General features: G+C 59.5%; 1 protein-coding gene across 5 annotated transcripts in view; it reads right to left on the bottom strand.

Moving 5' to 3' along the window:
• Positions 1–545: 545 nt before the first annotated feature.
• PITPNM2 (phosphatidylinositol transfer protein membrane associated 2) overlaps positions 546–25,161 on the bottom strand; it is a 146,562-nt gene continuing 121,946 nt past the window's right edge. For 2 of the 5 annotated variants that reach the window (XM_064272120.1, XM_064272121.1), the window contains 23 exons: positions 23,988–24,109; positions 22,867–23,094; positions 21,282–21,590; positions 20,080–20,175; positions 18,595–18,699; positions 18,331–18,401; positions 14,323–14,570; positions 13,641–13,830; positions 13,421–13,540; positions 12,653–12,882; positions 11,753–11,931; positions 9,152–9,322; positions 8,465–8,614; positions 7,285–7,449; positions 6,212–6,373; positions 5,305–5,453; positions 5,041–5,157; positions 4,623–4,739; positions 4,378–4,526; positions 4,127–4,276; positions 3,462–3,645; positions 3,255–3,383; positions 546–3,171 (listed from right to left, as the gene is read on the bottom strand). In XM_064272120.1, the coding sequence (XP_064128190.1) occupies positions 2,842–3,171; positions 3,255–3,383; positions 3,462–3,645; positions 4,127–4,276; positions 4,378–4,526; positions 4,623–4,739; positions 5,041–5,157; positions 5,305–5,453; positions 6,212–6,373; positions 7,285–7,449; positions 8,465–8,614; positions 9,152–9,322; positions 11,753–11,931; positions 12,653–12,882; positions 13,421–13,540; positions 13,641–13,830; positions 14,323–14,570; positions 18,331–18,401; positions 18,595–18,699; positions 20,080–20,175; positions 21,282–21,590; positions 22,867–23,094; positions 23,988–24,109 (3,871 nt within the window). In that variant the 3' untranslated portion in view covers positions 546–2,841. The remainder of the gene's footprint in view (positions 3,172–3,254; positions 3,384–3,461; positions 3,646–4,126; positions 4,277–4,377; positions 4,527–4,622; positions 4,740–5,040; positions 5,158–5,304; positions 5,454–6,211; positions 6,374–7,284; positions 7,450–8,464; positions 8,615–9,151; positions 9,323–11,752; positions 11,932–12,652; positions 12,883–13,420; positions 13,541–13,640; positions 13,831–14,322; positions 14,571–18,330; positions 18,402–18,594; positions 18,700–20,079; positions 20,176–21,281; positions 21,591–22,866; positions 23,095–23,987; positions 24,110–25,161) is intronic. The other 3 variants (XM_064272123.1, XM_064272122.1, XM_064272125.1) reach the window with 3 other exon arrangements.

The raw sequence follows: 25,161 nt of genomic DNA, 5'->3' as shown, positions 1-25,161 counted from the left end.
TGTGCTGAAGGGAAGGGGACTGTGCTGCCCCACTTCAAGGGGAAAAACAAGGGTTCCAAGAGTTTTGGGGAGCTGGAGTGCCGCCTGGTGGTGGTGAACCATGAGCACAGGTCAGAGTGGCCACATTTATTCTGCTCATCCTCATGTCAGCCACCCGTGGTTCAGCCCGGGAGACCCAGCTTAGTCTCAAAGGCAGGCTGGAGTAAGGTGGTTTTTCCTGCTCTGTGTGTGCCGCAGGTGACAAGAGTTAAGAGGTCAGGCACTGCAGCCAGGCAACTTGGAAGAAGCCAGGCTGCACACTATTAGCTCTGTCCTCTGTAAAACGGAGCGGGTAACACTACCCATCCTACTGGGTTGCTGTGGGACTAACCCAAGTTAACACATGGAGACAGGCTGGAAGAGGGCCAGGCCCAGAGCAAGCCCATCATGTGCGTATTGGTATTATCCTAAGTGTAGTTCATATTGTTTACAGGCTGTGCCCACATTTCCACCCCTACCCCCAGCCCCATGCTCTGTGGCTGCCGCTCAGTAAAGACACCCAGAAGGAAGCCTTCCTGCTTGTTTAATTGGTGTAACATACAATGACACTACGCAGAGCACACGCAGGCCTGACGGTGCAAGGACAGCCAGGGTGGGCGGGGTGAGGCAGGACACGGCTCACACACTGGCCCAGAGATACAGATGGCACAGGGACAGACAGGAGGGGCGGAGACGTGAAGACAAGCCAGGAGGGGCGGGTGGGGGCCTCTGCTGAGTTGCACTTTAGAAATGAAAGGCAGGTGGTGGGGTCCGGGGGCCGCGGGCTGGGGCTCCATCTTGGGTCTGGGGGAGGGGGTAAGGCTTCTACTCTAACAGGCCTGGGCAGGTGGCAGTCAGCAGAGGCCCGCTTCACCCTTTGGTTATGACTCGTCAGGCCTGAGCTAGGTGGCTCAGTACCCAACGCTGTAAACATTTTTGGTATTTTTAGAGGACTCTGCCCTCCCTCTCTTGGTTTCTGAAAAAATGGGTGCTTCCTCAGGAGAATGTGCCACAAGGCGGAAAGCAGGCCTGGATACAGATCATGGCGGCCAGGGTGTGCTGCCCATCTGGCCATCTATGGCTGCGGGCCGCTGGGAGAGACCCAGGGGACTATTGCTGTTGTCCTTGGCATGGCTGTTGGGCAGGCAGGCAGGGTTGGGAGCCGCGTGGGGCAGCCGCTGTCCCAGGGGCAAGGCCAAACCCCTGACCATCTGGCCCCCTGGGCCAGGAGGCCCCCGGCCTTTATTGCAGGTGGGCCCAAGACTCTCTTCCAGGTGCTTCTCCAGATAGCTGGTCACCTAGGCAGGAGGCAAGACAGGGTAACATGGGACCGATAAGAAGGAGGCACTGGCCACAGGGGCCCGTCGCGGGGCTGATTGTCGGGCCGAGCTAGTTCCCGCTGGGGAGCAGAGGGGAGTCAGATACTGCACTTCTGCTGCAACAGTTACATTAAAACTTGGTCCATAAAAGCGTCTTTGCTTTATACACGACACCCAAAACGACAAAAAGCTACATCTTAAATATGAATAAACCCTGAAGGTTCCATCCCTCCAGACATTTTTCTCTGCACAAAATAAATAGCTTTCACTCTGTGGAGACCCACTTTGGCGGAACATTTACACCACCCCTACGGCTGTACATATCTACACACGGGAAAATGGGAACTCCATCCGTGCACCTCCATGGCCCAGCCCACAGTCCTCCGGCCCCGTCCTCACTGGAGGCAGCTTCTCAGGGACTGAACCTGGCCACTGGGCAGCTGGCCGAGGCCGGGTGGCCTCCCGCACATGGACGTAGGTGGAGACAGGTGCGCAAATGGAGAAGCAGAGGGCCGCCGGGACGGGTGCCCAGGCCCAGCAAGCAGAGCAGGGTCCTTCTCCAGGTGGGAGACAAGTCGCGGCTGCCGCCCTCATTAAGCTAATGAAGCGAGTTGTGGCTTCTTAGATTCGGCATCAAAACGGAATTGGCATTAAAAAAAACCTAAGTGTGTCCCCCCACACCCGAGTAGAAATTCAGTGCTTCACAGGGGCCGAGAAGGCCGGGAGCCACGCCCCCGCGTGCAGGGCGGGGCCCACCGGGCTCGGGACCCCAACCCTACGGGTCTCCGTCACAGTGCTGGGTGTTCTCACGTGGAGGGGCTGCGCTCGGTAAGGAAAGTTAAGAAAAGGAAGCAGCCAAGGTTTGCTTGTTTAAAAAAACCTCATAGAAATCAGAGTTGAGAAGTAGAAAGGCGTAGAAACGCGGGCAGGGCCGCGGCGTGGGGCCTTGGTGGACGGCGGCTCCGCGCCGCGGGGGCAGGTGGGCACCAGCTCGGGCTCCGGGCCTGGCGGGCCCGCGGGCGGACGGGCAGCAGAAACCAGGATCCGGCCTCCTGCCTGCTGCGCGGGGCTCTGCGCCCTGCATTCTCCCGGCTCACAGTCCCGCATCGCCAACTCGGGGGCTCGTGCACATCCTTGCGTCTGCGCCGTGGGCGGCGCCCGGGCTCCGCGCTCCGAAGTCAGTGCGAAACCGGTGACGTCGGCCAGTCGAGTAACTCCAGGGCACAGGGAGCGGCGACATCCCGCGGGCGCTGCTGCCACGTGGGCGCGGACCCGGGGACCGGCGGCGGACGCCCGAAGTCGATGCAGGGTGCGTGTCTCCGTGGCCGAGCTGGGACCCGTCCTATCCCAAGACCTGACGCAGGGCGGCGGAGGCCAGTGTCCCCGCCGGCCGGGACAAGCCCCCAGGCTGCCCCCCCAGCGACTGCCCTGTAACCCGGCCGGGCCTCCCAGCTGGGCGGTGCCTGGCCCTAGCACCATGGAGACCACGCGGCTCGCGGACGCCCTACTTGGGGCCGGAGGGCGCACCCGGCTCCAGCCGGCTGGCCACCGCGCGGCCCCAGCAGCCGGCGGCCACGCTCACGCTGCGCTGGTCGCGCTGGTCGCGCTCGCTGTCCACCTGGCTCTGTGTCCGCTCGTGCCGGAGGCCGGCCCCGCCCGGCTGCGCCGAGATGGTGCGGAGCAGGTGGTTCCGGGAACGCAGGAAGTCGCCCTGGCCCGGCAGGCCGAAGCTGCCCTTGCGAAGCGCCATGCGCGTGGCCGCGTTGCGGGCCGGCCGCGCCCGGTGGTTGTACTTGAGCTGCGCCAGGTGGGCCGCGTAGCCGTCCGTGATGAACTGCGGGTGCGGTGACAAGGACAGGCCGTCAGGGGCGCCTGGCTGCGCCCTCTCGCCCCACTTCCCTGCCTCCCCTTCCCCACCTGGCACTGGTGCTGCAGCTTCTTGGTGGGACGCCCCACTATGTAGATCTGCATGGGGGACAGGCTGATGGCGCTGTAGACCGCCACGTCCTTGGTGGAGCCGTAGGCCGCGTGCACGCGCAGGTGCAGCTGTGGGCAGGAGTGAGTGGGCTCAGGCCGGCCTTCCAGTCCCCGCCTCCCCCCAAGCCCCACGCGGGCCGCACCCACCTCCGAAATGAGCAGCTTCAGGAAGTTGGTCTTGTGCCGAAGTGGGTCGTGCACCAGGCCATCACAGAAGGACACCACGCCGTGGGGGAAGTTGTGCTGGGCCAGCCAGGCCACCACTCGCTGCTTCTGCATGTCCGGCCGGCCCGTCACATATATGATGAGGTAGCCCAGGTCCTGCCAGTGCCTGCAGGCAGCGCACGCTAGCTTCCATGCGGCCCCTCCTCCCTCTGGCCTCTCTGTCTGCCCTCATGCCCCCTGTGAGCCACTGAACAGTGTGGCTCTGACCAGACTCAGCCAATCATGGTAACAGCAGAGGTGATGACAGTGACAAGGACTGCAGCTGACCGTTCATGGGCTCACACGGTGCCAGGCAGTGTTCTAGAAGCTCTGTGCCTCTTAGCCTACTGAACCCTCATACACACCCTGTGCAGCTAGCCTAACTGGTCCCGTCATCAGCCAGCTTTACAGATGAGGGTGGGGAACCCAGGAGGTTAACTAACCAGCCCGAGGTCACACAGCCAAGTGGTGAAATAAGTCCTCAAGACCCAGGGTCCCTGCCTGAGGTCCCCCTGCTGTTTCCGGGAAGGTCCCAACACTCCGCACCCAGGCCCCCAGGAGCCCTGGCTCACACCCACCCCGGCCCTTGTGGTCCCATTTCAACTCACCGCACCACATCCACAGCCCCGGCCCGCACCTTGGGGTCACTGCCCATGATGGAGACGCTGGCGGCAAAGGAGCCGTCAATGCTGAAGACCACAAACTCCGTGCCCTTAGGCAGCACGGTGATGTAGCTGTCGGCAAACGTGTGGTCCCCCCTGTGGGGGGTAGGGGAGCTTGTTAGGACCACCAAAGCCTGGCTTCCGCCCCTGGAGGCCACCCTGCTTGCCCACCGTGGGTGCTGCCCACCCGAGGGTACCTGACGACCATCTTGATGGGGTAGACACCCACACCCAGGCGGTGGGTCTCGGGGAGGGTGTAGGAGACACGCCCACTGCTGTTGGTCACCAGCGTGTCCAGGTATAGCCACTCGCCTGAGGGCGGCTGTGTCATGATGTGCACATCCACCTGGGACCAGGCATACCATCACCAGCAGCCCAGGCCCCTGGCTGCCCTGTGCCCTGGCCACTCCACACCCCCTTTGGAGGTTCCCCGTGTCCTTACCTTCTCTCCGGTCAGGGTGACCATGTCCAGAGGCCCATACATGAACCGGCCAGTCAGGACCTGCGGGCCGTCCTCATTGGCCACAGCATCATTGATCCGGTGATTGGCTGTCACGTTCTGAGGGAGGGAAGCAAGGTTGGGGCAGAGTGGGCAGCTGCTAGGGCCTCCCGTGGTCTTAAAGCCAAGCGGCCAGGTCCAAGTCCAGCTCTGCCAACCTGGCCATGTGGCCTCAGGGAAAAGAGGAAGGCTTGCTGCACTTCCCGGTCTGTAAAATGGGGTGACAACTCCAGCCCCACAGACATGTGAGGATTAAACATGCTGTGCTGTTTCTGAGACTCAGTTTCCTCATCTGTAAAATGGGGCTTTAGTGGGTCCCCCACAGGCTGCTTACGAAGCCTGGTGCCCGGGGCCCCCTCACCCGCAGCTTCACATGGGTCCTCTTGCGTTGCCACTTCTCCCTTGGCTTGGAGGGGGTGAACACCGACACCTCCTTGCCATCTAGCTCCAAGACGCTGGAACTGTCATGCCGCATGACCTGGAGGGGGACCAGAAGGCCAGGGCTGCTGCAGCAGACTTGAGGGGGCAAGCCTGGCAGCATGGGAGGGGCCCCCTGTCCTGATCATCATGGATTGGGTCATTGGGGTCCCCTGGGGGCCTGGGTGAGCCTGGCAGGGTCCATTACCTGTCTCAGCAGGAAGGAAACTACGTCGGTGGACTCCCAGTAGCTGGCATGGAAGAGGTGGGGCAGGGCCACTGTGGGGAAGGCCGTCAGGGCGTCCGGGCAATACAGTGCATAGTCAATCCGCTTCTGGCCCCACCACTTGGCTGCAACTGCCGGAGGAGGGGCTGTGAGTGGGCCAGGCAGCCAGCAGGGCGAGGACCTGGAGGGCACCTGGCTCAGCCCCTCCCTGTTGGGGTGGGGGGAGAAGGGCAACAGGGGAGCAAGCCTGCAGCCAAAGCGTGTCCTCTCCTCCCAGGCTGGCAACAGGGAGCAGGAGGGAGGGCCTGGGATGGCAAGACAACACCCAAGCACCCAGAGGGCAGCCTGGGCACCAGCTCCAGACCTAGTGCCTGCGGTGGAGGGCTGGAGGCAGAAGGACTGGCCCTTCTGTCCTGTTGCTGACCCGGCGGCCCTGCCCCATGCCCCATCACTGCACTCTGGGCCTCACTTCCCCCATTGGGGTTTTCAGTCCTGGGGTGCCAATTCCCTAAGACCAAAGCAAGGCCGCCTAGCATCTAAAAAAACTAGGCCTCCGTCAAATGGGCCATTCTGACCTGGGTGACCCCCCAGCCTGTAAGTGTCCAGTTAGACCAGTGGTAGCTGCATGCCCTGGGGGCTGGACCCCAGGATGTTCTCCTGGCCAGCTTGTTCACCCTCAGCCTTGCTCCAGCTCACGGGGTTCCCTCAGGCACCTGCAACTCCAGCTGCTCCCGTCTCCAGTTGAGTGAGTCCCCCCAGCCCAAGCCCCCAGCTCCCTGGTGAGGCTGCAGCAGGGTCCAGGTGGATGGTGAGACGTGCTTGGAAATGGTGAGTGACCCCAAGTGAGAGGAGGACAGTGTGTGTGGGCGGAGGGCCGAACACCCGGTACCTTCTCCGATGTCCAAGTCTGGGAGGCAAGGGGCCCTCTCCAGGCTGGGGCTCGGCTGCCTGGCCTGAGGGCGGGGACCAGGGGTGTTGCGGGATGGGGGAGGAAGGGCGAGCAGGGACAGGCGCCTGACGCTGGGGGTGTGGCTGAGCGGTGCTGGGGCCTCTGAGGAGCAAGAACAAGGGGCAGCTTAGCTGTGGAGGGCCCGCCACACAGCAGGCCTGCTGTGGGCCACGAAGGAGGCTGGGCTGGGGCCGGACCCCTCAGCCTCCTCACAGGAGGACCCCCACCAGAGGCTCCTGCACCTCAGCCCAGGCACTGCCCACTGCCACAGGTAGTCAGAGGGAGCCCAACAGCCAGGCAGGAAGGACGGACAGAGGGCAGCTGGCCCCTGTGGGAGGCGACCAGTGGGAGTATCTGAACTCTGCTTTCAGCTCCTGGAGGCGGGCAGGTGTCAGGCATCGAGGGAGGCATCCTGGGTTAGCATGAGGGATCCATGGCGAGGGGACCCTGCCTCCCTGGAGTTCCCAGCCACATCTCTTTCTGCCTCCTGGAAGGGCTGTGTTCAGAACCCAGCTTGCTTGTCTGCAAACAGCTTTGCAACTGTCTCCCTCAGGAGGCACGGAGACCCCAGGCTTCGGAAGTCCTGGCCCCTCTGGACCCAGCTCTCTCCTCACTAGCTGGCAGCTCTCAACTGTTTGGGCCAGACCTGCCCCACTGGCTGCCCCTCCTCAGCTACTTCTCTCCAGGCCCCTCATGAAAAGGAAGGCTTTCTCACCTTCGGCACTACTGAGAGTTTGGACCTGACCATCCTCTGTTGGGGAGCTGTCCTGAGCATTGAAGGGTGTTTAGCAGCTTCCCTGGCCTCCACCCACCAGATGCCAGTGGCAGCCTCAGCCCTAGTTGTGATGATGGAAAATGACTCCAGACTATACCGAATGTCCTCTGGCGGTCAAAGCTGCCTGGGGTGAGCACGGCTGCCTCGATGGGGCAAACCTCCCCCTTCCCCAGAGGCTCGTCCTCCCTGCTGGGACTCTGGGGACCAAGGAGGGGCCACCCGGGCACTGTGCACTCACTCTGGGCGATGCTGGATGCTGTGTAGCTCTCCGCCATGCCCGACACCTGGCTGGCGATGCTGATTTCGCTCGCTCGGCGGAAGCCGCGGCTGGGGGGCACCGTGCCGGGCGATGAGGGGGCAGTGATCTCTTGGAAGACGGTGGTGTGGGTCTGAAGGGCATCCGCTGTGAGGGGAAGGGACCAGAGACCAGGGGTCAGAGGGGCCCCACCCAGCCTGACCCAGCTGGCACTGAGCATCAGGAGGGAAGAGGTGGCCCAGGGTAGGGCGGGCTGGAGCAGAGGCGATGCCAGACCAGGCCAGTGAGCGATGGCATATGAGCACTGGAGTGGCCCAAGTGCATAGGGGCTGTGAGAGGGCAGGGCACAGGGCTGAGGCTGCTGACAAGGAAGGAAGGAAGGGAGGGCTTGGGCAGGAATGGACAGATGGACTGACACAGACAGCAGCAGGGGGGCAGGCAGTGATGCTTCCCACCCTGGCCACCCTGGCCACCCTTCTCATCCTGCACACAGGTGGCTCTTGATTTAATCCTTTCTGGGCTTCCAGAGCTAAGCCTGGCTGGGCCTGAACCACAGCCTCCAGCAGCAGTGGTGGCTATCCCAGGGGCTACCAGGGCCCTGGGCAGCTTCCAGGATCCCTGTACTAAGGATCAGAGGGAGGCAGCCCAGAATGGGCACTGGGGACAAAGGCAGGTGCTTTGGGCTCAGCCCAGGCTCACCAGGCCTATAGCTGAGGGCAGGGCTGAGGAGGGGAGGACTGGGTGGGAGGTACCTGTCATCCTCAGGGAGGGGAAGGGTGGGACCCAGAAAACCCAGCCCACTTGACACTGGGACCGAAGGCTTCTCCCGGCTTGATGGGGTGGGGCTGGGTAACAGGGAGGTCTCATCCAGCTCTCCTGTCTGTTCTGCCTGCCCCACGAGGAAGGCACTGCCCCAGTACTGTGGCAGACCTCCTATGTGGCTCTGGGGCAGCCTCTTGCCCTCTCTGGGCTGTGTCCTATAGGATCTGACTTTAGGCCTGACCCAGGAGTCAGAGGGAAGTGGCCCCAAGGCCATCCTCCCAGGTCTGTCCTTCCTGGGCCTGCATCTCACTGCAAGGTCCCTCGATTTGCATGGGGGGTGCCTGCCCAGCGTGAGCCCCACAAAGCGACACCACCACCGTGGGGGAGGGGAGGTACACACACTCAGCACAGCCCAGGCTCTGGCGGGGGGCGTCCTGCCAGGAGGGTGCGGGCACAGGGATACTGGTTTCCAGGAAGCCGTCCCCGGGCGGGAGGGTGCCCAGGGGGCTGCCCTCCAGGACCAGCTCGGGGTGTCTCTGCACGCTCTCGACTGGAAGCAGACGGGGGAAGAAAACATGACGAGAACAGACACTTGTGTGGGCGCCATCAGACACACACACACACACACACACACACACACACACGGACACACGGGGCTGCTTCTCACAGACCAGAACGAACGAGGTTCCTGGACACACATGGGCTGGGGTGGACCAGCTGATGGCCAGCCCTCACTAGCCTCCCTCCATCCACTCCCCGCCCCCACCCCACCCCACCCATGATGCTGACCCTGGGCTTGGCTACAGTCCCCACGCTTCCAGCCCCTCCGGGTCCTTTGGTCTGCCTCCCCCTGGGTGGACCCGGGCTCAGGCAGGGGGAGAGCGTTCTGGTCCTGCTCTGCTCCCTATGCCACTGGGAGGGAGGCCCTAGGAGCTGGAATCCCCCCAGGACTCGTGAGGTTCAAGCGCATCGTGCCCCCTAGAGGCAGCCAACTGATCCGTGGAACCCAGCTTAGGCTGGTTCCCTCCTTGCCTTGAGGGAGAGCCAGGCGTGGGGTGCACAGCAGGGCTGGGCTCCTGGGCCTTACCCAGCAGCGTGGAGCAGCCGTCCCCCAGCGGGTAGCGCTGGTAGCGGGGGATGCTGAAGGGTGGCAGGGCGTGGAAGTGGCGCTCCAGCAGTGGCTCCAGGCGGGAGGCCGATGGGTCCGCGGGATGGAACAGGTTGTAAACTTGCTGGCAGGCGGGCCGCAGCTGGAAAACTGGGGGTGGGGTAGGGGGGATTACAGAGCCTGGAGCCGACTCTGCCCCAAGCAGGTGGGGCGGTGGGGGGCGGCATAAGACGTCCTAGGACTGGGCCCCAAGTTGCCTCTGTACGGGCTACGGAAAAACTGTTTCATCGCTTTGGAATTGATTTGGAGTATTATCCTGTACTGCTTTTGTGTTGTTGTTAGGTACCGTGGAGTGAATTTCAACTCACAGGTGACCCCATAGGACAGAGTAGAGTGGCCCCATAGTCTTCTGGCTGTAAGCTTTACAGGAGCAGACCACCAAGTCTTTCTCCCATTGGAGAGGCTCCTGGGCTGGAAGCTCCAAACTTTCTGTCAGCAGCGGAGTGATTAACCAGGGCTCTTTTGTCCCTTAATTAACTGCTCTTTCAAGTGAAAAAGTTATAATGACCATGGTAAAAAAAAAATGTTTTTTTTTTTTAAAGTACCAGAGAGCACGTGATGAAAGGTATGTAAGGGAAATCTCCCGTCCACCCCAGGTCGCACTGGCCCTCGGTCAGGGATGCGGGATTTAACGGGAATGTTCCCTCATCTGTGCAACGGGGCTGATACACCAGTTCCCAGAGTCATCAGGAAGAGCACGTGAATGTAAGAATGTATGTACAATTCACTAATTCTTAGCCTCTATCCCAATTTAAATGAACAGGATTCAGCTATAAAAATAAAGTTCTCATACACGCTACAGGGACGAACCTTGACAATATTATAAAAACTAAGGTACAAAAGCCAGCCACTAAAGGCTCCGTAGTGTACCTTCCACGTCTGAAATGTCCAGAACAGGCACATGCAGAGGGGCAGGAAGGACAGCAGGGGTTGCCAGGGGCTGGGGGCAGGGGCCTCACTGCTCAGGAGGCAGGTACAGGGCTTGCCTCTGAGGTGACGGGTGGGTCCTGCGAACAGTGGTGATGGGTGCTGCACACGTAGTAAACGGACCCACAACCAGAGGGCTGTACACTTCAAAACGGCTACACTGGTCAAGTTTATGCAATGTATATTTTACCACAATAAACAAAAGAAAAAAGTATGTAAAGGTGATCACACGTCTGTGAAAGAATACTATGTATGTGTATAATAAAACCGATAAAAGAAAAATAAAAATGTCTGGCATAGGAAAAATGTTCCTAGTGGTTACCCTTGGATAGGAGGACTTGAGGAGTTTTTGCTCTTTCTGATTTAGATTGAAAACTTTTCCAAAATGAAAATACCTGATTTTTTAACAAGAAAATTTAAAGTTTAAAAACATGCGTGCAGAGAGGCTTTTTGAACTCACGCCCCCCCCCCCAATTAATGCAAAAGATGTTGGAGTTTTTCATATCAGCCTGTGTTGTTCTGCCTCATTCTTTATCTTCTTTAATTTTTATTTTATGTGTTTATATTTCTGGCCTCATTCTCTTTAGCTACAGGGGGGATTCCGCTGTATGGCTGGGCCACAATTCATCTCATAGCCCCTTCCCCGTGCACAGATGTTTAAGTTCTTTCTGGTTTGTCATGATGACAAATAACATCACCGCAATGTCACTGTCCCAAGTTTTTGTGGACTCGTAAGTGTCTCTGGAGGATAAATTCCCAGAAATGGAGTTGATAGGTGCACAGGTAAGGCCCTCCGGGTGACAGTACCTGCTCACGCTGGCACCAGCAAGGTTGGGGTTGGCTTGGTTGTCAGGACTTCTTTAAAGCTACAGACTTCCCTTCCTCACGGCAATGAAGCCGCCAGCTTGTGGTGTGGAAGGAGTGTGAGGGGCTGAGTCAGAGGGTCTGGGTCTAAAGCCGGTGCCACTGCAGATGTGCTCTTGGGCAAGAGTCTAAACCTCTCTGAGCCTCAGCTTCCTCGTCTCGCCTGGGACTGGGACGTAACATGGGTTCTGCACACTGCGGTGAGGCCCGCGAGAGCCCCCCAGAGCCATGCTGGTGGGCCGCAGGGTGCATGGCAGGGACTGCTGAGCTGATGGGATGCTTGGATAGGGCATGTGGCACCCCCGTCTGTGTGGCCTGGGAGGAGGCTTCCTACGTCTTTCCAGGGTCCCTGAAAGAACGTGGCAGGTGGGTCTAGCTCTCCCTGCACCTCCAGGGCTGGGGGGGCCCTCTGAACAGGAGGACTTGGGGTGCCTGGCTTTGCCCCTCTTCCTGTGCGAAGACCTGGGGCCTGGGAGACACTGGGGGAGGGCCCTTTCCTTCCTGGACCTCAGCTTCCCCATCTGTAAAATGGGCCTCTGCTCCCAGGGGTGCCTTGGAGAGGACGTGAAACAGTAGCTGTTGGGGGCCAGGGGTGACTGACCTGCTGAACAGGGAGCAAAGAAGAACAACGTGCTCTTGGGGGACAGAGACGGGGCTGAGGCCAGGAAGGGCTGGGGTCCCCAGACACCCTGCCCAGCTCATGTACCCCTGTACTCTGTGGGCTCTCACCGTCCAGGGTGGGGATGACAGTCTTCCTCAAGGCCAGGACCAGCCCCAGCGGGCACCCAAAGAGGAAGAGGTCGGCGATCTCGAAGTCAAACTTGCCCAGGGCCCCCGCACCTTCCAGCATGGTGGAGCTGCTTGAGTGCCGGGTGCCAGGGTCTGTCCTCAGCACAGTGGCATGGAGGCTGCAGGGGGGTGGGGGCACAGGATGTCACACCTGGGCCCCTCTGGGTCACCCTCCCTGGGACACAGGCTAGCGGCTGATGGCTCTCAGGGCTCATCAGGTCCAAGCGAGGCTGACCTCTGTGCTGTCCTGCCCGTCCCCCTCTGGACTGTCCCGACTGGACCACGATACCCCAGTAATTTCTGCTGTCTGACTCTGCCACCTTAGCCCAGCCCACCCTTAGGACACTGTCTGCTCTGGCTCATGGTGGCCCTGGGTGTATGAGACAACAACTGCACCCTCCAAGCCACCATCTCCTGCTGAAAGGCCCTGGGACCAGTCTGGCCTTCTCAGGACTGGGGCTGGGGAATGTCCCCAACATGCCTGGCAGGGGCCCACGGGGCGGTGACAGGGCCCAGCTTGGGTCTGCAGAGCTGGGTCCTGTCCTTGGCATATGATCCCTCTCAGATCCCTTCTGCACCTGGCGATGGCCTCCCAGCCCCATGCACCTGGACAGGAAGGCCTGGTGCTGCTGGCCCTCCCAGTCTGGGAAAACTGCCTCACCTGGCAATGACCCCCAGACCCACCCGCCTGGACAGGAAGGCCCAGTGCTGCCTTCCTTCCCTCTCAGATCCCTGCCTCACCTGGCAATGGCCCTTGGCCCCCCACACCTGGACAGGAAGGCCTGGCGCAGCTGGCTCTCCCTCTGGGATTCCTGCCTCACCTGGCAATGTCCCACGTACCTGGACAGGAAGGCCTGGTGCTGCTGGATGGTGTCCATCTCATAGGTGGACGAGTCGCTCCTCTTTCGGGGCAGCTGCCTCTTGGGGTCCTCGGCGCCGTTGCTGCGGGGGATGTCGATGTTGCTGCGGCTTAGTTGCCGGCTGTTCTCCAGGCTGGAGCCCCCGCTGCCGCCACCAGTGCAGCAGTGTGCCGCATTCACCAGGATTCCCGGGGACAGCAGGTCAGTGTCCTGGAATGGCCCACACAGGTCACTGTAGGCAGGCACTGGCCTGGGCCCTTCTTCAGCGTCTAGGCAGCTCTCCTGCCCCTAGGACCTGCTGGGCCCCACTGGCCTCTCTTCCAACCCCTCGAGGGGCAACCACTGTGCCCCAGCTTTGCCCACTGCCCATGTCCTAACAGCCCTGTTCTGGGCTGGACTCGCCACCCCCACCTGCATGACCCAGAGCAGACCTGCCTGTTCCCATCGTCCAGCCCTGTGTGGTGACCCCATTGCCTCTGCCCGCAGGAAGCCCAGAGGACATCACCCTCCCTGAAAGCTCCAGGCTCCCCAACAGAGCACTGTCCGTCCCCTGCTGACTCTACACGTGCTTTGAGGGGAGCGGGATCCTGAGAAATCCCTGATCGTGGTGGCAGGGCAGGTGACACAGGATCCACTCTCCTTGTATTCGGGCACCTGCTCTGTGTTATTCTCAGGGACTGCAGGCCTCTGGAGGAGGGAGGGAAGGACACCCTGTGCCCCAGCTTGGGGGCTGCGGGAGGTTGGGTACCTGCACGCTGACCACGCTGCCCCGGCGGCTGCTGCTCTGGCTCTCGGACACGGCCTGGCTGCTGTGGCACAAGGCGTCAAAGGCCAGGATGCCCCCAACACAGTCCCCGATCAGGCAAACCTGGAGGCGGGGAGGCAGAGCCTGAGCACCCGCCCTGCTTGCCAGGTGTGGGCTGTGGAAGGTGGCACCGTCTGCCCCAGCCAGTCCACCCCTCACTCACCTGCCCACTGAAGGTCATGCCCTCCTGGGACTTGATGAAGTCCCCGTAGGCGAGGTTGGCCCTCTGGATCACCGTGGCAACTGCCTCCTGGTACTGGGGCGAGGAGGTGGCCAGCAGGGGCAGTGCAGCCAGGGGAATGTGGTCCTGGCTGCTGGACAGACAGCCTTCATCGTGACTGTAGGGGCTGAGGCTGGAGAGGGGGGCAGTCAGGTGAGAGTAGGTGGTTTCAGCTCCTCCCAAAGGGCCCCTGCCCTGGGCAGCAGGGCAGACAGGAGCTGCCAGCTACCCCAAGAGCCTCGGCCACTGACTCAGCAAACACACTCAGGGATACTACCGGTCTAGATCCTGGGCGGGCACGGGGCCACAAGGCTCGGGGGTAAGACCCGGTCCCTGCCCCTGGGACGGTCGGGAGCCTGCTGATTTCACTAGTACCACGCAGCTCACAAAGCATCTCACATTTGCAACCTATCTCCCAGGTGAGCTGCAGCCAGGCTTAAATCATCTCAAGTTACAGATGCGGAAACTGAGGCTCAGTACTCTGCCTCCCAGGACTTGAAGCTTGCATTGTGCTTACTGTTCTGGGGCAGAGGAGGTTGGACTTCTGGGTGGGGTCCTTACCCTGGGCAGTCGCCTGAGGCCCAGGGCCACCTCCTCTCCTGCCGTCTCAGGCAGGTCCACTCACCTGGAGACGAGGGCAAAGGCGTCGGAGCAGATGGGCGGGCAGGGCACCAGGCGGATGGCAAGGCGGCCCAGGGCGCTGGGGTAGTGCACACGCATGACCGTGTCAAACACGGTGGCAATGGTGTTGGCGTCGCCCTGCTTGGAGCTGGGGTCCCCAGCGCCTGTGTCCAGGATGGTGCCCCCGTGCAGCAGCAGCAGCAACACGTGCACCTTGGAGGGCGGCACGGCCAGAGGCTGGCTGACCTCGTCCTGTTGGGGGGAGAGTGTCAGATCCCTGTGCCAAGGCCCTCTAACACCCTGGGGCAGACTGGTCCTCATTGCTCCCTCTGAGAAGCCTGATTTCAGTTACATGGTTACGCGACCTGGAGTTGAGATGCCCCAGCCCTCTCCCCACAGAATCGGAAGGGATCAGGGACCAGAGAAAAAGCAGGAGGCCAGGGTGGTCCTTTTTCTCGTCCTGCTACCACCCATTGGCCCGGCCACGGGCACAGAGGACGTGGGGGCATCTGTTCCTCCAAAACCACTCCCCATTGCTGACCCCAGGCAGGGGCTCCGGGGCTCCCCTCAGGGCCAGTACCTGGGGGTCTGCTCTCTGCACATGGTTTTTGTGCATGGGTCTGTCTGGCTCCAAGCAGACAAAGCCACTTCTGGGGTCATTTGGAGAATGGCTGGGGTCCTGGACCCTCGCCTTGGGCAGGGCAGTGACCTCGGCCTCTCTTCCTACAGGTCCGAGCTCTTTCTCCTCCATCTACACAGGGGGGCTCCTCTCCTGGCCCCCGAACCCACAGGACCCCCATTCCTAACTGAGACAGTGATGTCCACGTGGAGGCAGAGGCCATCTCCTGAGAGCGGGGGTTGAAGGTGGGGGAGGTGAAGGTCCCTAGATCCGAAATGCCCTCACTCACAAGGGTTAATGGCCTTGGCCTTCCTGTGTGCCAGGACTGTCTGCTTGTCAGGTCAGAGACGAACACATCTGCATGGGGCCCGGCATTATCCCTTTTAGAGGCGAGATGGTGGTGGCCCAGAGAGGCAAGGGGCTTGTCTGATGTCACACAGCACATCAGTGCCCAGGTAGCCTGGGGCCCAGAGCACCTGTTGCCAGCTCAGTGCCCTCTCTGCAGAGCCAGGCTGCGACCCCATCCCCAAGGGCCTTTGCTCTGCGCTTCTGGTGTGTGACTGGGGGAGGGCCGTGGCCTGAGGGGGCCACTGGTGAGTACCTGCCGAATCAGGTCAGAAGGCTGGGGGGGTGGGGTGGGAAAGGGAGTTTACAGGGAGATCCTGCCCTCAAGGAATCTGGAGACCGACCAAGGGCTGAGGTCATCTGGAGGGCATGTGGTAAGGCAGGTGGCCCTGAACTGGCTCCAAGTGGGCAGGAAGGCAGCAAGACCAGGGGTCAGTGTGGAGTCTGGGAAGGGTGGGAGCGTGGGGTCCAAGAGGGCTGTAGAGGCAGCCAAGGGCACACAGAAGGATGGGGCTGCCCTGGGAGCCACTGAGCAGCAGAGGGAAAGAGAGAAATCAGGGCTAGAGTTGAGAGAGAAAAGGAGGGGGACAGGTGTGCAATGCTGGGCCTAGCGTGCAGTATGGCTGCCCAGGGTAGTTGGTCATGGGCAAGACCTGCTATCCAGGCCTGGGCAGGACCCCGCACCTGGCCAACTTGGGATGGACTCTGTCCCCATAAAGTGCCTGCCCCTGGTGTTGGCCTGGGCGGGAATATACTCAGAGCCCAGTGCAAGGGGGGCACCAGTTGGCCAGAGCCACAGGCCAGTGTGGACCCACTACCAGTCCCGATGTAGCCACCCAAGGGGTTCTGCAACATAGCAAGAGAAGAGCTTGAGGATGAAATGACCTTGTCAGAATCTGAGCCCAGCAGCACACAGTCACTAAGAATATGGGTGTAGAGAAGACCCTGTATGGGGAGGACAAGGACTGTTCAGGGACCCCTCCCCAGGCCTGAGATACCACCTTCTTCACAGTCACCTGCTCTCTATACCCTGTGGTGCAGTAAATTACTTAACATGGCCCTTCTAGCCATCGTCTGGAGCCATAGTGACTCCCACACAATGATTGGGAGGGACTACACAAATAAGGTGTTTGTGGCCCACCAAGGGGACTGGACAGCTTGCTAATAATGCAAATAAAGTACATGGCACCCCTGTGGGGATGCGACCATGCAAATAAGGTGTATGGAATCCTAACGAGGGGATTGGTTAGTTCTGCCATTACGCTAGGCTTAAAAGACAGCCAATCCCAGAGCAGAGGGGGGACCTCACTACCACCAGGAAAATACATGGGAGCGGAGTGTGTCCTTTGTACCTGGGTTCCCTGTGCTGAGAGCCTCCTAGACCCAGGAGGCAGAGAGAGACAGCTGTAACACCGGAAGTGGAAGAGGGTGAGAAGCGGTGGCAGAGAAACAGCGGCAGCAGAACCAGGAGACTGGCGTGAGGCTGTGCAGTAGGTTTCCCGGCCCACAGAGCAAGCCATTTACAGTGGATGTGCTGACCCACAGAGCGAGAGAGCTGAGGACCTTTGGGCCGAGGCTTACTTGGGGAGTGGGGTGCCCCTGGGCACTTACTGGCAGAGCTAAAGAGCTTTGTAACACTTGCCTGAGTAGGGCAGAGGCCAGCCCAAGAAGCCTGAGGGGCCGAGGGCCAGAGAGAGGCCTGCCTGCGGGCATGACTGAGAAGAGGCTGTCCTGATCTAGGAGCTGTATCCTGATCCTGAGTTGTAACCTGTTACTTCCTTAATAAGCCCCATAATCCTGAGTATGGTCTGTGAGTCCTGTGTGGCCATTGAAATGAATTATCAAAGTGGCAGAGGAGTAGAGTGCCAGGGGAGGAATGGCTGGTGTCAGAATTGGTAAAAAGGTTGAAGAGTAGATGTATATCTGATCTCCCCCTTACAGCAATCAGGCTTGGGCTGCTAACACTAACAGTGATTCTCCTCCCCTCTTGCGAAGTTAGATGAGGAGGTCCCATGCCCCCACACCATTCTTACATACCCAAGCCTCTACAGCCCCACAGCCCAAGGCACCTGCTCTCCTGTCCCAAATACATGGCTGCCTGGGAGCCTGGGGACTGCTCTAGAGAGCGGGGATCCCGGTGCCCCGGATCAGTGTCACCATAGAGCTGCCCTGAGCACAAGGCCGGGAGTGGAGGCTTTGCAACTAGTCCAGTTAGGGGTTCTTGCAAGCCAAGGGAACTGACTCCGGATGGCACCCCAGGCTGGAGCTGGGTTACAGAAGGCTATCCAGAGGCAGGTCTGGAGCCTGCGGCCCTGGCCCTTCCCTGGCGGAGAGTCAGAGCTGTGTACACTGAGGCTGGGAGGGAAGCTCACTCCCTTTATGTAGCCATTAGGCAGCAATGAGAACTCAGTGCCCCTCACACCAGTTAGCCCTTCTAGAAAAGCTCACCAACTTCCAAGCAGAAACTCCAGGAAGTGGGGAAGGTGGTACGGATGGCCCTCTACCCCCCAGTTCAAATTCCCTAGAGTCCAGTCCCTGGCTGCCGTCTCCACCTGGGGCAGCCCTGATGCAAACAGCTCTGACGGCCCAGGGGGAGGAAGAGGCGCAAGCTCTGCAAAGAACCCCGCCGGACACGGAAGTCACCAAGGCAGCTTTATTGGACACACTGAGCCCCCACCCTTGGGTGGCCTGCCACTGGCAGCCACTGTGGCCATCGCTTCTGCCTAAGCGGCCTGGGCTTCCTCATCCTACCCTTCCTTCCATTCTTTCATCTTCATCACACAGGTTGGGAAGAAGACGATGATCTTATTTTTTCTCTGGAATTTACAAGTTCTTCGTTTTGCCCTCCCAGGCGGGGAGCCTGTTCAGGTCTTCCACCTCTGCCCTTTGCTTTTCAGGGACCTGGGGGATGCCCTCAGATGTCTCCTCAGGAGGATGGCAGGTATGGGATGGGGGAGACCTCTCCGTGAGATTGGAATGAAGGCTGGGCTGTGCAGGGCTCTGATGGACCCGTCCCCTCCCCACAGCCTTGGGCACCCAGGCACCCACCTCGATCATGTTCAGCTGCTCCACGCTGGAGGCCACCCTGAACCCGGGGGTGTTCTGCCGATACAGGCCTTCTGCAATACAGAAGCGGGGTATGAGCTGGGGGGTGGAGGAGCGCCGATGGGGCAGGGATGGGGTCTCCCAGCCTGAGGCGTGGCCCTCCGCCACTCCAGCCCCTCCTTTGGGTCCGCAGCAAGGCCCAGTGGTCCGAGGGAACTGCGGCCCTCCTGGCGCCACCCACCACCCCACCCCCACCCCCGCCGGTACCCTGTGCATCTTCTGGCTCTGGGCTTTCGATTTTGTCCATGAGGTCGTTGGAGTTCCACTTGCTGATGTCTTTAGGGAATATGTCCTCCGAGTCAGACAAGTCCTCTGCAGAAGTTGACAAGGGGATAGGGGAGAGTGGGGCTCCAGGGGAGGGCAGGGACGGGTGTGTGTGTGTGTGTGTCAGTGTGTGTGTGTGTCAGTGTGTGTGTGTGTGTGTCAGTGTGAGTGTGTGTGTGTGTGGGTCTGGAAGCCCAGGCTTCCAGAGGCCAGCAGGGGCTGGGATTGCCCATGCAGAATGTTCCTGTACCTCGCTGGCCTGCGTGCCCCATCTGCTCACCCTATCTCTGCCTCTCCTGCGTACTATGTCCTGCGTGCTCCGCACTCCTTAGCGCTATCTTACTAACAGGCCTGCACACTCGCCCCCACACCTCCGGGCTTCTTCCTGACAATTTTCAAGGGCCAAGAAAGTTTAGCTTAGTGAGAAGTGCTGCTCTAGACCCTTCATGAGTGGTTCTTGTTTCCTGTGAGGGTGTCGCCTGCAGTCCTGGTTCAGAGACTGCAGTCTGGGCTCCGGCCAAGGGCTGGCTCTCCACGTCCCACTGGGGTGGTATCTGGCTGTACCCCTAGCACACTGCCGCCCTGTGTCTCTTCTCTCACTCTCCTCATGTCAGGGAGGGGCTCAGCCTCTTGGCCGCTCAGAGCTGACTGGGAGGGAGGTGTTCGGGAAGTCCCAGTGCAGACCCAATCCAGCAACCCTGGTTCCAGGCCCTTCGGACCCAGGACCCAGCCATGGCACCTGCCTTTAATCTGGGTACCAACTCCCCAAGGCTGGCCTGTTAACCAAGATGCACAATTCTGGGGGGCCTCCGCCTGCTCCAAGCCAGGGAGGCAGCTTCAGAGGCTGGCCTGCCCTGTGCCTAGAGGCAAGTAGGGGCTTTCTGAGCTGCTTTTCTGCAGTGCAGGCCGAGGGGCTGCCCTGCCTGCTGCCGGCCCCTCTTACTTGCTGAGGAACCTCCCAGGTAAAGGGCAAATGTTGTTTTTGCATTTGATTCTGGATGGCAGAGGGGATTGATTCATTGTGCTTATTTGGGGGTAACAGAAAATTGGCAATTTATATATTTTTTGCTTGTTTGTATTTTCTTAAGTTTCTACATTAGGCATGTATTAATTAAGGAAAAACAAGGTAATTACAAAAAGCTATAAAATGATACAAAGTTATACTTTTGCAAAGCTTATGGAAACAAATTCACACACTGGAAAAAAGCCCAGGTCTGGACATCCTCATATTTGCTTAGGATGGGCCTGAGACCCCAGACTCAAGGCAGCCAGGGCTCCTGGTGGCTTCCTCTCATCCTCTTCACCACGTTGTTCACCCGAACTTTCTATAGGTAATTCCCACATCAAATCAACATCCCCACCCCGATCCCTTCCAGACCCCCCCCAACCTGTCCCAGGAAGCTACCTCCCTGGAGGAAGCCTGCCTACCGTGGGCATCAAAGAACTCATCGTCCGAGCTCTCGTCTGAGTCCCTGGCGATACTCTGCATTCTCCACTCTGAGATGCTGTGGCGAGAAGGACTCGCTGGAAGGCAAAACCCAGACTTAATCACTCAGCCTGCCAGGGGCCAGAGGCAGCAGCTTCCCTGGGGCCCAGGCACTCTGGAAGCAGGCAGGGGAGTGCCATGCACCTGAGCCGGGCATCGGCAGAAGGTGGCTGCCAGAACCAGAGGCTGTGACCAACCCAGGAGAACGGGGCCAGGGCAAGGACCAGGAAGTCTCTGGGAGATGCAATTCTGGATTTTTCTGACAACCCCCCCACCCCAGCCTGCTGATCACATGCAGACAGAGTCTCCCAGGGAGAGTGTGGGGATAAGGGTGCTCAGGGAGTGAGCTGAGAATGGGCAGTTAGACAGGCGGGGGTTGTCCTGTGATTCGCTTCCTGTAGCTGACTCTGAGCAAGTCTACAGAGGAGCTGACCTGCGAGGTGTCCAAGCTGTAGGACTGGTGGGAATTCATTAGATGGAAGGTACAGAAGCATACACTTTCAAGAGTCTCTGGCACAGGGGGAGAAAGTGAAAGTGGCTGGGAAGGAGGAAATCTGGATTTGCGGAGGGGATTCCTGCCTTACACAGGATGCCCTGTTTGATTCTTTTTCCCAGAAGCCACAGCGCTTTCAGAAAGCCCCCTGAGAAAGGCCTTTCCCAGGATCTGAAGACTTGCAGGCCCTTGAGCCCGCTCCCTGACTCAGGAACAGAGACCCCTCCCCACCTCAACCACCACCTGGCTGGGGTCCTGGAGAAGCTGGGAGCCCGGACTGCTGCACAGCCCGGCCTGTCTGTGGTACCCTGGGCTGTACAGGTGGGTCTGGGGAACCTGCCCAGGGGAGGCTCCTGGGCTGCACTCGGATGGTGGAGGGCTAGTCTGGCACTGAATTGGAAAGAGGAGAAGGTTCTGACTCCGGTCAGGGTTAGCCCCAGAAGTGTGAAAAGCAATTCTCTGGGCAGGGATGGGCTGCCAGGGGGGCGGGGTAGGGGAGGGAGCGCTCCGTCACCCAGGTGCACAGCACAGGGCAGACACCAGCCTGGGGAAAGGGGACACTAGACAGCCATAGGGCCCTCGTGAACCCCACTTCTGCCTGGGGGCTCACCCCCAGCACTGTGGGGGTCAGGGGTGGCTGCGTGAGCTCACTTCCTCGCTTGGATGACCGGGATGACTTGGAGGACGTGGACCACTGCTTCTTCAGGCCCCTCCCTGCCAGGGGCTCCCCATTGTTGCTGCTGGGCTCCACAGGCTCCCCAGAGGCCTGGTCCTGGGTGGCTTCTTCCCTGGAGAGCTCCGTGGTCTCATCGTCATCATCGCTGAACTGGGCCATCTTGCGGGAGAGCATGAGCTGCGCCTCCTTCTCCAACTCCCGGATGTTCTCCATGCTCAGGCCGTACCACTCGTCCTGCCAGCACCAGGCCTGCCGGTGGGCCCGCACCATCACCCTCCGCAGGCCTGAGCCCACCCAGCACGGGAGGGAGGGAGGGAGGGAGATGGGGGGACGGGGGGAGAAGGAAGAGGGGAGAAAAAGGGAGAGAGACAGAGAGAGAGAGGGAGGTAGAGAGGTGGAGAGAAGCAGGGAAAGAGAGGGAGGAAGAGAGGGGAGAAAGAGACAGAGAGAGAGAGGGAGGGAGAGGGAAAGAGACAGAGAGAGAGAGAGAGAGAGAGGGAGGGAGAGGGAAAGGGATAGAGAGAGAGAGAGGGAGAGAAAGAGAGACAGAGAGAGGGAGGGAGAGACAGGTAGAGGGGGGAGAGACAGAGACAGAGAGAAGAGGGGGAGAGATTGCAGGGGGGAGACAGAGAGAGAGAGGAGTCAGGCCAGAGCTGGCCCAGAGGCCCCGTGAGCCTGAACTGGGCTGGATTTGCCCCCAGTGTTGCCGGCTGTGCTCTGACCCCACTGGCTGAGCGGCCTCGGGCAAACCCTGACCATCTGTGCCTCAGTTTCCCCTTCTGTAAAATGAAGGTCTCTGAGGGCCTTTCCAGCTGCAGCTCGCAGTGAGTCTACAGAAAGAGGAGGGGCCTCCCAAGGTCATGTGTCTGATCAGAAGCCACACTTAATTTTGGGTGGGGTTCCTGTCCCAGGGGGAAGCTGGCATAGGACTTCCCAAGAGTCTCTTGTCTCCGTGTCTGGTGCACTTTCCCTGTCCAGTTTCCCACCAAAAATCAAGTTCAAACCAGGTTGGCCCTATTTTTTTTTAATACATTTAATAAAAAATAATTTACATATAAAGCAAAATATTTAAGATATACAAAATAAACAACCAAACCTGTCACTGTCAAGTTGATTCTGACTCATAGCAACCCTATGGGACGGAGTAGAACTGCCCTGTAGGGTTTCCAAGGAGCGGCTGCTGGATTGGAACTGCCAGCCTTTTGGGTAGCAGCTGTAGCTCTTAACCACTATGCCACCAGGGCTCTTTTCAGCTAGTAGTCAAGCGCTTCACCATTTGCACCCCCCAGGGACTCCTTGTGGGGTGCACCACAGGCACTCAAACTAGAACCGGTGGTGAGTTTCTGGAGGCAGGGCCCGGGGCCCCTTGGCCGGATGTGCACACTGCTTGTCCACAGCAGGTGCTCAGGTAACTACGTACAAATGGTTGAGACACTCCGTGGTGGGAAGGCAGACATGTACTCTGGGGTTGCCTTTCAGGAATAAGATGAAAACGCAGCATCCCAGGGGGAGAGACAGATGGGCGGAGCCAGGGGGCAGATGGACAGGAGGGCAGCTCACCGGTGTCATGGATGAACCTCTCGATCTTGGACTGCATACCCCAGTAGCGGAATTCCACCTTGCAGAGCTTGTAGGCGCACATGATGGGAAAGACGTGCTTCTTGTACTCCTCGATCCAGTTGTCAGACAGGGGCCCCCGCTGGGTCTTGGTGGAGTGGAACAGCTTGGGGTCCTCTTCTGTCTTATACTCACTGGCGGGGACTGAGTCCTTCACGATGTCAATGAAGTCTGCAGGGAGACGAGAGTGGCCACTTCTGCCTAGACCTCAGCCCCGGCATTCCTGTCCAGTCAACGCCCCCATGCCCCTCCTGCCTCAAATCTCTCCAGACATTGATAGAACATATTTCTGCTGCTGCAAGCAACCCAATTTGTGGTCCTGTGTTACAGCATCCACCCGAGGCTGCCTTGGAGCTCTTGGGGGTCGGGCTGCCTCTCCAGGGGCAGGTGCACTCCTGCTGAGATGCCTGCATGGTGCCTTCCCTTCCTGGGACCCTGGGGCCTGAGGACCGGAGGCTGCACACTGGCGGCTGCTAAGTTCAATTTGACCCACACGTGTGCTTTGTTTGGCCGGCACATGATCATTCTAAAAGTTTTAAAACTGTCAACTTTTAAGAATTGGAACATTTCACATGAAAATCCTGATTTCTGGCTTCTCTTGGAACAGTTTAGCAATGAGGCCCTATTCCTGCATAGCACAAATCAGCATGAGGGGGTGGGGCTAGGCCGCCCACCATCAAGGGGACAGGCTTGCCCTGCCGTTTGTCGTTTGTCGCTATCCCCACCCACCTGCTGCCCTCACTCATGGCTGTCACCTGAGACGGGCCTCTGGGAGTGGGCACATTATAAACCATGACCGCTCTCACACTGCGAAAAGATGGAGGAAAGGGGCCCCACGTGGGCCTGGAAAGGTACCGAGCCTCAGTTTGCACATTAGGAAAATGGGGTGAGGATGCCTATCCAGCTCCCTCCTGGTGCTCAAGCCTGCTCAGATTCTGACTGCTCCCCACCCCAGCCCAGACAAAGGGCATCGCTGAGACGGGCCTCTGGGCTGGGAGGCCCAGAACATGGCCACGCCAGGGCTCCTGCCTGCCTGGAGAGGGAACGTGGCACGGGAAGCTTACCGATCGTCAGCTGGTTCTTTTCCACAGGAGAGAGGCTGAACACATTGGAGTTTTCTCCAGCATCTGTTTTATAAAACGTCTCGATGTCAATGGAGAATTTCTCCACGAAAGGGCACGTGAACCTGTGAAAGCAGCAGAGTATCCACAGGAGCCAGTAAGAGCTGTGCTCAGGTGGGCCATGGGAGAGCTGACCAGGGTCTGGGGAGCCGGCCTGCACTGGGGGCTCTGCTTCTGTCAGGAAGGGAAGGAAGGGGACCTGAGACTCCATCCCACCTTCTGGGCCTTCACCTTGTCCCAGGAGTAGCCAAGGCCAAGTCTGGAGGGTGGGCTTAGGGGAGACCAAACCCAGTGCCGTCGAGTCGATTCCGACTCATAGTGACCCTATAGGACAGAGTAGAACTGCCCCACAGAGTTTCCAAGGAGTGCCTGGCGGATTTGAACTGCCAACCATTTGGTTAGCAGCACTTAGCCAGTATGCCACCAGGGTTTCCGGGCTTAGGGGAGACAGTGCAGAAACCTGGTGTTCCTGAGGCCCTTCTACAAGGTCTGCATACTCATGTCCCGTGTGTAAGCCAGAATATGGGACACGCCCACACCCACAAGTGAAAGGGCTGAATCTGCCCCTGTCTCCAGAGTGACATGTCCCCACTGCCGCCCAAAGCTAGACAGGACAGCGCCTCTCCTGGCTGGAGACAAGCTTAGAGGGGAAAGGCGCCACTGGGACAGGTAGAGGTCAGAGGATGCCCGGCCAGCTGCAGACCCTTACCCAGTGTGAGGGAGGCTTGTGAGGAGCAGACCCCTACCTGTTCCCACCCAGCAGTGCTTCGTAATACCCCAGGGGTAGGGCACGAGTGACGCCTCCCCTTCCAGGGAGAATCCAAAGGACCCCCTGCTTAACTTGGAGTGTAAGGAAACGTTTCGCAAAGCTGACAGTCTCAGGATTAAAACCAAAACCAAACCCAGTGCCGTCAAGTCAATTCCGACTCATAGAGACCCTATAGGACACGGTAGAACTGCCCCACAGAGTTTCCAAGGAGCGCCTGGTGGATTCGAACTGCTAATCCTTTGGTTAGCAGCCGTAGCACTTAACCACTACACCACCAGGGCTTCCGTCTCAGGATTAGAGGGGACCAAATTCTGTCTGGGAAACCCTGGTGGTGTAGTGGTTAAGAGC

Source organism: Loxodonta africana, chromosome 19 (genome assembly GCF_030014295.1).
Source record: "Loxodonta africana isolate mLoxAfr1 chromosome 19, mLoxAfr1.hap2, whole genome shotgun sequence".
Lineage (NCBI taxonomy): Eukaryota > Metazoa > Chordata > Mammalia > Proboscidea > Elephantidae > Loxodonta > Loxodonta africana.
This window is presented reverse-complemented; position numbering and strand designations above follow the sequence as displayed.